This window comes from Aphelocoma coerulescens, unplaced genomic scaffold, assembly GCF_041296385.1.
Source record: "Aphelocoma coerulescens isolate FSJ_1873_10779 unplaced genomic scaffold, UR_Acoe_1.0 HiC_scaffold_298, whole genome shotgun sequence".
NCBI lineage: Eukaryota > Metazoa > Chordata > Aves > Passeriformes > Corvidae > Aphelocoma > Aphelocoma coerulescens.
In genome coordinates, this window is record NW_027183642.1 from 130,955 (window position 1) to 143,802 (window position 12,848).

Genomic DNA, 12,848 nt, shown 5'->3' on the forward strand with positions numbered 1-12,848 from the left:
CAAAATCCCCCCCAAATCCTCTGAGACCCCCAAAATCCCCTTGAGACCCCAAAATCCCCTCTGAGACCCCCCCAAATCCCCTCTGAGACCCCCAAAACCCCTCTGAGACCCCCAAAATCCCCCCTGCGACCCCTAAAATCCCCTCTGAGACGCTCAACCTCCCCCTGAGACCCCCCAAAATCGCCTCAGGGACCCCCGAAATCCCCCCCAAATCCTCTGAGACCGGCCAAAATCCCCGAGACTCCCCAAAAACCCCTCCGAGACCCCCAAAATCCCCCCAAAATCCCCTTGAGACCCCCAAATCCCCCTCTAAGACCGCCAAATATCCCTCTGCGACCCCCCAAAATCCCCTTGAGACCCCAAAATCCCCCCCTGAGACCCCCGAAATCCCCCCCAAATCCTCTGAGACCCCCCAAACCTCTCTGAGACCCCCAAAATTCCCCCTCTGAGACCCCCAAAACCGCTCTGGGACCCCCAAAATCCCCCCTTGAGACCCCCCCCCAAAATCCCCTCCGAGACCCCGCCCACCCCTCGAGACCACGCCCCATGGCGGTGGCCACGCCCCCCTCGCGCTCCCATTGGCTGCCGGCCGCGCGGCGCCCCGGAAGTGGCCCCGCCCCCCCGGCTGACCCGGAAGCGCAGCGGAAGCGGCGGGAGCGCGAGAGCCGCGGCCATGTGAGGGCGGCCGGGGGAAAATGGGGCAAAAAGCGGCGAAAACGGGCAAAATCCGGGCGGGAAGGGGCGAAAAGGGGGAATCGGGGGGAGAAGAGGGAGCGGGACCGGCAGGGGGCGGGCGGGGGGAGGGGACGGGCCTGGTCCTGTTCGGGGTCGCGGTCTCGTGGCCCGTGGTGCCATCCCTGCCCCCGTTTCTGTCCCGAAATCCTCATTTTTTTTCCCTCAAATCCCTACTTGGCCCACTAAAAAACCCCATTTTCCCTTCAAAACCCCATTTTTGCTCTCAAATCTCCATTTCCTTCCTCTCAAAATCCTCATTTTCCCCCCTCAAATCGCCATTTCCACCCCCAAAAATCCCCATTTTTTCCCCCCAAACCCCCCTTTTTCTTCTCAAATCCCCCATTTTCCACCCCAAAATCCCCATTTTCCTCGTCAAAATCCCCCCTTTTCACCTCAAACCCCCATTTTTCCCCTCGAATCCCCATTTTTTCCCCCAAAACCCCCATTCCCCTCCCCAAAATCCCCATTTCCCCCTCAAAATCCCCCCTTTTCCCCCCAAAACCCCCATTTTTCCTCTCAAATCCCCCATTTCCGCCCCCAAAATCCCCATTTTTCTTCTCAAAATCCCTAATTTTCCCCTCAAACCTCCATTTCTCCCCCCAAAACCCCCATTCCCCCCCCCAAATTCCCCATTTTTGCCCCCAAATCTCCCATTTCCCCCCCAAAAATCCCTATTTCCCCCCCAAAACCCCCCAAACTCCCCGTTTTTCCCCCCAAAACCCCCCAAACTCCCCATTTCCCCCCCAAATCTCCCATCCCCCCCAAACTCCCTGTTTTTTCCCCCCCAAATCCCCATTTCCCCCCTCAAAACCCCCATTTCCCCCCTCAAATTCCCCATTTTTGCCCCCAAACCCCCATTTCCCCCCCCAAACTCCCCGTTTTTTCCCCCCAAACCCCCTAACCCCCCCATTTTTTCCCCCAAATCCCCCATTTCCCCACCCCAAACCCCCATTCCCCCCCCCAAACTCCCCATATTCCCCCCCAAACTTCCCATTTTCCCCCCCTAAACCCCCCAAACCCCCATTCCCCCCCCCAAATCCCCCATTCCCCCCCAAATCCCCCATTCCCCCCCCAAACTCCCCATTTTCTCCCCCCCAAAACCCCCAAAATTTCCCATTTTTCCCCCCCTTACCCCCCAAACCCCCTTTCCCCCCCCCAAACTCCCCATTTTTCCCCCCCAAACCCCCCAAACTCCCCCTTTTTCCCCCCCCAAACTCCCGTTTTTTCCCCCCAAACCCCCTAACCCCCCCATTTTTTCCCCCAAATCCCCCATTTCCCCACCCCAAACCCCCATTCCCCCCCCCCAAACTCCCCATATTCCCCCCCAAACTTCCCATTTTCCCCCCCCTTACCCCCCAAACTTCCCGTTTTTCCCCCCCTAAACCCCCTAAACCCCCATTTCCCCCCCCAAACTCCCCATTTTTCCCCCAAATCCCCCATTCCCCCCCCAAACTCCCCATTTTCTCCCCCCCAAAACCCCCAAAATTTCCCATTTTTCCCCCCCTTACCCCCCAAACCCCCTTTCCCCCCCCAAACCCCCCAAACTCCCCATTTTTCCCCCCCAACCCCCGTTTTTCCCCCCCAAACCCCCCAAACTCCCCGTTTTTCCCCCCAAACTCCCCATTTCCCCCCCTAAACCCCCCAAACCCCCATTTCCCCCCCCAAACTCCCCATTTTTCCCCCAAATCCCCCATTCCCCCCCCAAACTCCCCATTTTCTCCCCCCCAAAACCCCCAAAATTTCCCATTTTTCCCCCCCTTACCCCCCAAACCCCCTTTCCCCCCCCAAACCCCCCAAACTCCCCATTTTTCCCCCCCAACCCCCGTTTTTCCCCCCCAAACCCCCCAAACTCCCCGTTTTTCCCCCCAAACTCCCCATTTCCCCCCCCAACCCCCCAAACTCCCCCTTTTCCCCCCCCCAAACCCCCCAAACTCCCCGTTTTTCCCCCCCAACTCCCCATTTTTCCCCCCAAACTCCCCATTTACCCCCCAAACCCCCCAAACTCCCCATTTTTCCCCCCCAACCCCCGTTTTTCCCCCCCAAACCCCCCAAACTCCCCATTTTTTCCCCCCCAAACCCCCCAAACTCCCCGTTTTTCCCCCCAAACTCCCCATTTCCCCCCCCCAAACCCCCCAAACTCCCCATTTTTCCCCCCCAAACCCCCCAAATCCCCCCTTTTCCCCCCCCAAACTCCCCATTTTCCCCCCCAAACCCCCGTCCCCCCCCCAAACCCCCCAAACCCCCTTTTCCCCCCCCAAACCCCCCAAACTCCCCGTTTTTCCCCCCGAACTCCCCATTTTCCCCCCCAAACTCCCCATTTTAACCCCCCAACCCCCGTTTTTCCCCCCCAAACCCCCCAAACTCCCCATTTTTCCCCCCAAACTCCCCGTTCCCCCCCCCAAACCCCCCAAACTCCCCCTTTTTCCCCCCCCAAACCCCCCAAACTCCCCATTTTTCCCCCCAACCCCCGTTTTTCCCCCCCCAAACCCCCCAAACTCCCCGTTTCCCCCCCCAAACTCCCCATTTCCCCCCCCAAACCCCCCAAACTCCCCCTTTTTCCCCCCCAAACCCCCCAAACTCCCCGTTTCCCCCCCCAAACTCCCCGTTCCCCCCCCCAAACCCCCCAAACTCCCCATTTTTCCCCCCAACCCCCGTTTTTCCCCCCCAAACCCCCCAAACTCCCCGTTTTTCCCCCCCAACCCCCGTTTTTCCCCCCCCAAACCCCCCAAACTCCCCATTTCCCCCCCCAAACTCCCCGTTTTTCCCCCCAAACTCCCCGTTTCCCCCTCCAAACCCCCCAAACTCCCCATTTTTCCCCCAACCCCCGTTTTTTCCCCCCAAACCCTCCAAACTCCCCGTTTTTTCCCCCCTAAACTCCCTGTTTTTCCCCCAAACTCCCCATTTCCCCCCCCAAAACCCCCCAAACTCCCCATTTCCCCCCCCCAAACCCCCCAAACTCCCCATTTCCCCCCCCCAAACCCCCCAAACTCCCCATTTTCCCCCCCCAAACCCCCGTTTTCCCCCCCAACTCCCCATTTTTCCCCCCAACCCCCGTTTTTCCCCCCCCAAACCCCCCAAACTCCCCATTTTTCCCCCCAAACTCCCCGTTTCCCCCCCAAACCCCCCAAACTCCTCATTTTTCCCCCCCAAACCCCCGTTCCCCACCCCAAATCCCCATTTCCCCCCCCAGACCCACCAAACTCCCCATATTTCCCCCCCAAACGCCCCAAACCCCTGCTTTTCCCCCCCAAACCCCCCATTTTTCCCCCAACCCCCGTTTTTTCCCCCCAAACCCTCCAAACTCCCCGTTTTTTCCCCCCTAAACTCCCCGTTTTTCCCCCAAACTCCCCATTTCACCCCCCAAACCCCCCAAACTCCCCGTTTTTCCCCCCGAACTCCCCATTTTCCTCCCCCAAACTCCCCATTTTAACCCCCCAACCCCCGTTTTTTCCCCCCAAACCCCCCAAACTCCCCGTTTTTCCCCCCGAACTCCCCATTTTCCTCCCCCAAACTCCCCATTTTAACCCCCCAACCCCTGTTTTTTCCCCCCAAACCCCCCAAACTCCCCATTTTTCCCCCCCAACCCCCGTTTCCCCCCCCAAACCTCCCAAACTCCCCCTTTTTCCCCCCCAAACCCCCCAAACTCCCCGTTTTTCCCCCCAAACTCCCCATTTCCCCCCCCCAAACCCCCCAAACTCCCCGTCCCCCCCCCAAACCCCCCAAACTCCCCATTTTTCCCCCCCAAACCCCCGTTTTTCCCCCCCAACTCCCCATTTTTCCCCCCAACCCCCGTTTTTCCCCCCAAACTCCCCATTTCCCCACCCCAAACCCCCCAAACTCCCCGTTTTTCCCCCCAAACTCCCCATTTCCCCCCCCCAAACCCCCCAAACTCCCCATTTTTCCCCCCAACCCCCATTTTTCCCCCCCCAAACTCCCCGTTTTTCCCCCCAAACTCCCCATTTTCCCCCACCCAAACCCCCCAAACTCCCCCTTTTTCCCCCCCAAACCCCCCAAACCCCCGTTTTTCTGCCCCGCCAGGAGCCTGCTGAACAAGCCCAAGAGCGAGATGACGCCCGAGGAGCTGCAGAAGCGCGAGGAGGAGGAGTTCAACACGGGCCCGCTGTCGGTGCTGACGCAGAGCGTCAAGAACAACACCCAGGTGCTCATCAACTGCCGCAACAACAAGAAGCTGCTGGGCCGCGTCAAGGCCTTCGACAGGTCGGCCTCGGTGTCCCCAAGGTGTCCCCAGGGTGTCCCCAAGGGCTCCACGGTGTCCTCAGGGTCACCTCGGTGTCCCCAAGGTGTCCCCAGGGTGTCCCCAGGGTGTCCCCAAGGTGTCCTCAAGGGCTCCACGGTGTCCTCAGGGTCACCTCAGTGTCCCCAAGGTGTCCCCAGGGTGTCCCCAGGGTGTCCCCAAGGTGTCCCCAAGGGCTCCACGGTGTCCTCAGGGTCACCTCAGTGTCCCCAAGGTGTCCCCAGGGTGTCCCCAAGGGCTCCACGGTGTCCTCAGGGTCACCTCGGTGTCCCCAGGGTGTCCCCAAGGGCCCCTGGGCCGCGTCAAGGCCTTCGACAGGTCGGCCTCAGTGTCCCCAAGGTGTCCCCAAGGTGTCCCCAGGGTGTCCCCAAGGGCTCCACGGTGTCCTCAGGGTCACCTCGGTGTCCCCAGGGTGTCCCCAGGGTGTCTCCAGGGTGTCCCCAAGGTGTCCCCAAGGTGTCCCCAAGGGCTCCACGGTGTCCCCGCGGTGTCCCCAGGGTGTCCCCAAGGTGTCTCCAGGGTGTCCCCAAGGGCTCCACGGTGTCCTCAGGGTCACCTCGGTGTCCCCAGGGTGTCCCCAAGGTGTCCCCAGGGTGTCCCCAGGGTGTCCCCAAGGTGTCTCCAGGGTGTCTCCAAGGGCTCCACGGTGTCCTCAGGGTCACCTCGGTGTCCCCAGGGTGTCCCCAAGGTGTCCCCAAGGTGTCCCCAAGGTGTCCTCAACGGCGCCATGCTATCATCAGGGTTATCTCGGTGTCCCCAAGGTGTCCCCAAGGGCTCCACGGTGTCCCCAGGGTGTCCCCAAGGTGTCCCCAAGGGCTCCACGGTGTCCTCAGGGTCACCACACAATCTCCTCCGTGTCCCCAAGGTGTCCCCAGGGTGTCCCCAAGGGCTCCACGGTGTCCTCAGGGTCACCTCGGTGTCCCCAGGGTGTCCCCAAGGTGTCCCCAGGGTGTCCCCAGGGTGTCCTCAAGGTGTCCCCAAGGTGTCCTCAAGGTGTCCCCAAGGGCTTCTCTGTGTCCCCAGGGTCACCTCGGTGTCCCCAGGGTGTCCCCAAGGTGTCCCCAAGGTGTCCCCAAGGTGTCCTCAAGGTGTCCCCAAGGGCTCCTCTGTGTCCCCAGGGTCACCTCGGTGTCCCCAGGGTGTCCCCAAGGGCTCCATGGTGTCCTCAGGGTCACCTCAGAGTCACCTCAGTGTCCCCAAGGTGTCCCCAGGGTGTCCCCAAGGGCTCCACAGTGTCCTCAGGGTCACCACACAATCCCCTCGGTGTCCCCAAGGTGTTCTCAAGGGCTCCACGGTGTCCTCAGGGTGTCCCCAGAGTCCCCAAGGGCCTCTGGGCCACGTCAAGGCCTTCGACAGGTCGGCCTCAGGTGTCTCCAAGGTGTCCCCAAGGTGTCCCCAAGGTGTCCCCAGGGTGTCCCCAAGGGCTCCACGGTGTCCTCAGGGTCACCTCGGTGTCCCCAGGGTGTCCCCAGGTTCAGCCCGGTGTCCCCAAGGGCCCCTGGGCCACGTCAAGGCCTTCGACAGGTCGGCCTCGGTGTCCCCAGGGTGTCCCCAAGGTGTCCCCAAGGGCTCCACGGTGTCCTCAGGGTCACCTCAGAGTCACCTCGGTGTCCCCAGGGTGTCCCCAAGGTGTCCCCAAGGTGTCCCCAGGGTGTCCCCAAGGGCTCCACGGTGTCCCCAGGGTCACCTCAGAGTCACCTCGGTGTCCCCAAGGTGTCCCCAAGGGCTCCACGGTGTCCCCAGACTCATCTCGGTGTCCCCAGGGTGTCCCCAAGGGCCCCTGGGCCGCGTCAAGGCCTTCGACAGGTCGGCCTCAGTGTCCCCAGGGTGTCCCCAAGGGCTCCATGGTGTCCTCAGGGTCACCTTGGTGTCCCCAGGGTGTCCCCAGGGTGTCCCCAAGGGCTCCATGCTGTCCTCAGGGTCACCTCGGTGTCCCCAGGGTGTCCCCAGAGTCCCCAAGGGCCCCTGGGCCGCGCCAAGGCCTTCGACAGGTCGGCCTCAGTGTCCCCAGGGTGTCCCCAAGGTGTCCCCAAGGGCCCCAGGGTGTCCCCAAGGTGTCCCCAAGGGCTCCACGGTGTCCTCAGGGTCACCACACAATCCCCTCGGTGTCCCCAAGGTGTTCCCAGGGTGTTCTCAAGGGCTCCACGGTGTCCTCAGGGTGTCCCCAGAGTCCCCAAGGGCCCCTGGGCCCCGTCAAGGCCTTCGACACGTCGGCCTCAGTGTCCCCAGGGTGTCCCCAAGGTGTCCCCAACGGCTCCATGGTGTCCTCAGGGTCACCACACAATCCCCAGGGTGTCCCCAAGGTGTCCCCAAGGTGTTCCCAAGGGCTCCATGCTGTCCTCAGGGTCACCTCGGTGTCCCCAGGGTGTCCCCAAGGGCCCCTGGGCCGCGTCAAGGCCTTCGACAGGTCGCCCTCAGTGTCCCCAGGGTGTCCCCAAGGGCTCCACGGTGTCCTCAGGGTCACCTCAGAGTCACCTCAGTGTCCCCAGGGTGTCCCCAAGGTGTCCCCAAGGGCTCCACGGTGTCCTCAGGGTCACCTCAGGGTCACCTCGGTGTCCCCGCGGTGTCCCCAGGGTGTCCCCAGGGTGTCCCCAAGGGCTTCACGGTGCCGTCAGAGTCACCTTGGTGTCCCCAAGGTGTCCCCAAGAGTTCTCAAGGGCTCCATGCTGTCATCAGGGTCACCTCGGTGTCCCCAGGGTGTCCCCAAGGGCCCCTGGGCCGCGTCAAGGCCTTCGACAGGTCGGCCTCAGTGTCCTCAGGGTGTCCCCAAGGGCTCCATGGTGTCCTCAGGGTCACCACACAATCCTCTCGGTGTCCCCAGGGTGTCCCCAAGGTGTTCCCAAGGGCTCCACGGTGTCCTCAGGGTCATCTCGGTGTCCCCAGGGTGTCCCCAAGGGCCCCTGGGCTGCGTCAAGGCCATCGACAGGTTGGCCTCAGTGTCCCCAGGGTGTCCCCAAGGTGTCCCCAGGGTGTCCCCAAGGGCTCCACGGTGTCCTCAGGGTCACCTCAGAGTCACCTCAGTGTCCCCAGGGTGTCCCCAAGGTGTCCCCAAGGGCTCCACGGTGTCCTCAGGGTCACCTCGGTGTCCTCAGGGTGTCCCCAAGGGCCCCTGGGCCGTGTCAAGGCCTTCGACAGGTCGGCCTCAGTGTCCCCAGGGTGTCCCCAAGGTGTCCCCAGGGTGTCCCCAGGGTGTCCCCAAGGGCCCCTGGGCCGCGTCAAGGCCTTCGACAGGTCGGCCTCAGTGTCCCCAAGGTGTCCCCAAGGTGTCCCCAAGGGCTCCACGGTGTTCTCAGGGTCACCTCATAGTCCCCTCCGTGTCCCCAGGGTGTCCCCAGAGTCCCCTCAGTGTCCCCAAGGGCCCCTGGGCCCCGTCAAGGCCTTCGACAGGTCGGCCTCGGTGTCCCCAGGGTGTCCCCAAGGTGTCCCCAAGGGCTCCACGGTGTCCTCAGGGTCATCTCGGTGTCCCCAGGGTGTCCCCAAGGGCTCCACGATGTCCCCAGGGTGTCCCCAGGGTCCCCTCGGTGTCCCCAGGGTGTCCCCAAGGGCTCCACGATGTCCCCAGGGTGTCCCCAGGGTCCCCTCGGTGTCCCCAAGAGCCCCCAATGTCCCCAAGCATCCCCAAAATGTTCCTCCCCCCACATTCCCTGTCCTACCCCCAAAATTCCCTTTCCCACCCCCAAAACCCCCATTTTTCCCCCCAAAACCCCCATTTCGCCCCGTTTTTCCCCCTTTCCCCCCTCAGGCACTGTAACATGGTGCTGGAGAACGTGAAGGAGATGTGGACCGAGGTGCCCAAGAGCGGCAAAGGCAAGAAGAAGTCCAAGCCCGTCAACAAGGACCGCTACATCTCCAAGATGTTCCTGCGCGGCGACTCCGTCATCGTCGTCCTGCGCAACCCCCTCATCGCCGGCAAGTAGGGAACGCCGAAAACGGATCCTTCTGGAACCTTCTGGAACCTTCCAGAACCCTCCTGGATCCCCCCTCATCGCCGGCAAGTAGGGAACGCCCAGAAGGGAACCTTCTGGAACCTTCCTGGAGCCTTCCAGAACCTTCTGGAACCTTCCTGGAGCCTTCCAGAACCTTCTGGAACCTTCTGGAACCTTCTGGAACCTTCCTGGAGCCTTCTGGAACCTTCTGGAACCTTCCTGGAGCCTTCTGGAATCTTCTGGAGCCTTCCAGAACCTTCTGGATCATCCCAGACCCTCCTGGGTCCCCCCTCATCGCCGGCAAGTAGGGAACGCCCAGAAGGGAACCTTCTGGAACCTTCTGGAACCTTCTGGAACCTTCCTGGAGCCTTCCAGAACCTTCTGGAACCTTCCTGGAGCTTTCCAGAATCTTCTGGAGCCTTCTGGAACCTTCTGGAGCCTTCTGGAACCTTCCTGGAGCCTTCTGGAGCTTTCCAGAACCTTCTGGAACCTTCTGGAATCTTCTGGAACCTTCCTGGAGCTTTCCAGAACCTTCTGGAACCTTCCTGGAGCCTTCTGGAGCTTTCCAGAACCTTCTGGAACCTTCTGGAACCTTCCTGGAGCCTTCCAGAACCTTCTGGAACCTTCTGGAACCTTCTTGGAGCCTTCTGGAACCTTCCGGAGCCTTCTGAAACCTTCCTGGAGCTTTCCAGAACCTTTTGGAATCTTCTGGAACCTTCCTGATCCCCCCCTCATCGCCGGCAAGTAGGGAACGCCCAGAAGGGAACCTTCTGGAACCTTCTGGAACCTTCTTGGAGCCTTCTGGAACCTTCCTGGAGCCTTCTGGAACCTTCTGGAGCCTTCCAGAACCTTCTGGATCATCCCAGACCCTCCTGGGTCCCCCCTCATCGCCGGCAAGTAGGGAACGCCCAGAAGGGAACCTTCTGGAACCTTCTTGGAGCCTTCTGGAACCTTCCTGGAGCCTTCCAGAACCTTCTGGAACCTTCCTGGAGCTTTCCAGAACCTTCTGGAACCTTCTGGAACCTTCCTGGAGCTTTCCGGAACCTTCTGGAACCTTCTGGAACCTTCCTGGAGCCTTCTGGAACCTTCTTGGAGCCTTCTGAAACCTTCCTGGAGCCTTCTGGAACCTTCTGGAGCCTTTTGGAGCCTTCTGGAACCTTCCTGGAGCTTTCCAGAACCTTCTGGAACTTTCCTGATCCCCCTTGGATCCCCCCTCATCGCCGGCAAGTAGGGAACGCCCAGAAGGGATCCTTCTGGGAACCTTCTGGAACCTTCCTGGAGCTTTCCAGAACCTTCTGGAACCTTCTGGAACCTTCCTGGAGCCTTCTGGAACCTTCTTGGAGCCTTCTGAAACCTTCCTGGAGCTTTCCAGAACCTTCCTGGAGCTTTCCAGAACTTCTGGAACTTTCCTGACCCACCCTGGTCCCCCCTCATCGCTGGCAAGTAGGGAACGCCCAGAAGGGAACCTTCTGGAACCTTCTGGAGCCTTCTGGAACCTTCCTGGAGCCTTCTGGAGCTTTCCAGAACCTTCTGGAACCTTCTTGGAACCTTCTGGAACCTTCCAGAACCCTCCTGGATCCCCCCTCATCGCCGGCAAGTAGGGAACGCCCAAAAGGGATCCTTCTGGAACCTTCTTGGAGCCTTCTGGAACCTTCCTGGAGCTTTCCAGAACCTTCTGGAACCTTCTGGAACCTTCCTGGAGCCTTCCAGAACCTTCTGGATCATCCCAGACCCTCCTGGGTCCCCCCTCATCGCCGGCAAGTAGGGAACACCCAAAACAGATCCTTCTGGAACCTTCCTGGAGCTTTCCAGAACCTTGTAGAACCTTCTTGGAACCTTCTGGAACCTTCTTGGAGCCTTCTGGAACCTTCTGGAACCTTCCTGGAGCCTTCCAGAACCTTCTGGATCATCCCAGAACCCCCCTGGGTCCCCCCTCATCGCCGGCAAGTAGGGAACGCCCAGAAGGGAACCTTCTGGAACCTTCTGGAACCTTCTTGGAGCCTTCTGGAACCTTCTTGGAGCCTTCCAGAACCTTCTTGGAGCCTTCTTGGAGCCTTCCAGAACCTTCCTGGATCCTCAGGACCCTCCTGGATCCTTCCAGAACCTTCCCGAGGCCCCCCCCGGATCATCCCGGATCCCCCAGGACCATCCTGGACCCCCCCCCTTGATCCCCCTGGATCCTTCCAGAACCTTCCCGAGGCCCCCTGGATCATCCCGGATCCCCCAGGACCATCCTGGACCCCCCCCTTGGATCCCCTGGATCCTTCCGGAACCTTCCCCGAGCCCTCCTGGATCCTTCCAGAACCTTCCAGACCCCCCCCCCCCCTCATTCCAGGCAGATTTTGGGGGATGGGGAAGGATTTTGGGGGTGTCCCTGTGGCAATAAAAGCTGGTTTGGTACCGGTGTCGCTGTCTGTGTCCCCCCCCCCGGATCAATCAAACCCCCCATGATCAATCAAACCCCCCCCCGATCAATCAAAGCTCCCTGGATCAATCAAACCCCCCCCAGATCAATCAAACCCCCGCCCGGATCAATCAAAGCTCCCGCCGATCAATCAATGCTCCCCTGGATCAATCAAACCCTCCCGGATCAATCAAAGCTCCCCCTGGATCAATCAAACCCCCCCCGGATCAATCAAAGCTCCCCTGGATCAATCAAAGCTCCCCTGGATCAATCAAACCCCCCCGGATCAATCAAAGCTCCCCATGATCAATCAAACCCCCCCGGATCAATCAAACCCCCCATGATCAATCAAACCCCTTTCTGATCAATAAAGCTCTCTCCCGATCAATCAAACCCCCCCAGATCAATCAAAGCCCCCCCCGATCAATCAGAGCTCCCTGGATCAATCAAAGCTCCCCCCAGATCAATCAAAGCTCCCCTGGATCAATCAACCCCCCCCCTTCCCGATCAATCCAACCCCCCATGATCAATCAAAGCTCCGTGGATCAATCAAACCCCCGCCAGATCAATCAAAGCTCCCCCAGATCAATCAAAGCCCCCCTGGATCAATCAAAACCCCCCCCAGATCAATCAAAGCTCCCCTGGATCAATCAACCCCCCCCTGGATCAATCAACCCCCCCCAATCAATCAAACCCCTCCCGGATCAATCAAACCCCCCTTGATCGATCAATCCAACCCTCTCCAATCAATCAAACCCCCCCCAATCAATCAACCCCCCCTTGATTCATCAAAGCCCCCCAATCAAACCCCCCTGATCAATCAATCAAAGCCCCTGATTGATCAATCAACCCCCCCCAATCAATCAAACTCCCCCTGGATCAATCAAACCCCTCCCGGATCAATCAAACCCCCCTTGATCGATCAATCCAACCCCCCCAATCAATCCAACCCCCCCCAATCAATCAAACCCCCCTTGATCGATCAATCCAACTCCCCAATCAATCAAACCCCCCCCCAATCAATCCAACCCCCCCGATTGATCAATCCAACCCCCCCCAATCAATCAAACCCCCCCCTGGATCGATCAGGTCCCCTCCCCCCCCCCCCCCCCATGGAAAAGCCCCCCCTGGAGCATCCAAAGGTTTTTTATTCCCAAAAAATCCCCCAAAAACGGGGGGGGGGGGGGGGGGGGGGGGGAGGGGGGAGGGGGGGGGGAGGGGACACCACGGGGTGGGGGGAGGGGCAGGGGGAGGGGGGGAGGGGGGCATCAAAGGAGCTCGGGGGGGGGGGGAGGGGCGACCCCAGGACCCCCCCTCAGATTTTCTTCCTCTGCGGCCGCACCCTCGGGAAGAGCTGGGGGAGAAATGGGGGAGGGGGGGGTCAGGGGGGAGGTGAGACCCCCACCCCCAAAAAAAACCCCAAAACCACCCCCCAAAAAAAAACCCAACCCACCCCCCAAAAAAAACCCAAAACCACTCCCCCCAAAAAAACCCAAAAACCCCCCCCCAAAAAAACCCCAACCCCAAA

General features: G+C 60.7%; 2 protein-coding genes across 3 annotated transcripts; one reads left to right on the forward strand and one right to left on the reverse strand.

The window, feature by feature from the left end:
- Nucleotides 1-637: 637 nt before the first annotated feature.
- Nucleotides 638-8,923, forward strand: LOC138101440 (small nuclear ribonucleoprotein Sm D2). The gene is made up of 3 exons (XM_068999223.1): nucleotides 638-675; nucleotides 4,774-4,953; nucleotides 8,733-8,923. Coding segments are annotated over exons 1-3 (357 nt in total). The 5' UTR covers nucleotides 638-673; the 3' UTR covers nucleotides 8,908-8,923.
- A 49-nt stretch (nucleotides 8,924-8,972) lies between these two features.
- On the reverse strand, nucleotides 8,973-11,303 carry LOC138101439 (SUMO-interacting motif-containing protein 1-like). Of its 2 annotated transcripts, none has more exons than XM_068999222.1 (2): nucleotides 9,346-10,504; nucleotides 8,973-9,253 (listed from the first exon to the last, which is right to left on the reverse strand). In XM_068999222.1, exons 1-2 carry the CDS (start codon nucleotides 10,502-10,504, stop codon nucleotides 8,973-8,975), a joined length of 1,440 nt encoding a protein of 479 aa, XP_068855323.1. The 2 variants fall into 2 exon arrangements, 1 of the variants encoding a protein (XP_068855323.1); XR_011147152.1 differs by having other exon boundaries at nucleotides 9,195-9,253; nucleotides 9,427-11,303.
- Between the last annotated feature and the right edge of the window lie 1,545 nt (nucleotides 11,304-12,848).

Excerpts from the sequence above, each read along its gene's own strand:
- LOC138101440 (XM_068999223.1), top strand. Across the intron at positions 4,954-8,732 it reads CGCGTCAAGGCCTTCGACAG|GCACTGTAACATGGTGCTGG; the intron begins GTCGGCCTCGGT and ends TTCCCCCCTCAG.
- LOC138101439 (XM_068999222.1), bottom strand. The coding sequence starts at position 10,504 with ATGAGGGGGGATCCAGGAGGGTTCTGGAAGGTTCCAGAAGGTTCCAAG. Across the intron at positions 9,254-9,345 it reads GTTCCAGAAGGCTCCAGAAG|GTTCCAGAAGGTTCCCTTCT; the intron begins GTTCCAGAAGGC and ends AGGTTCCAGAAG.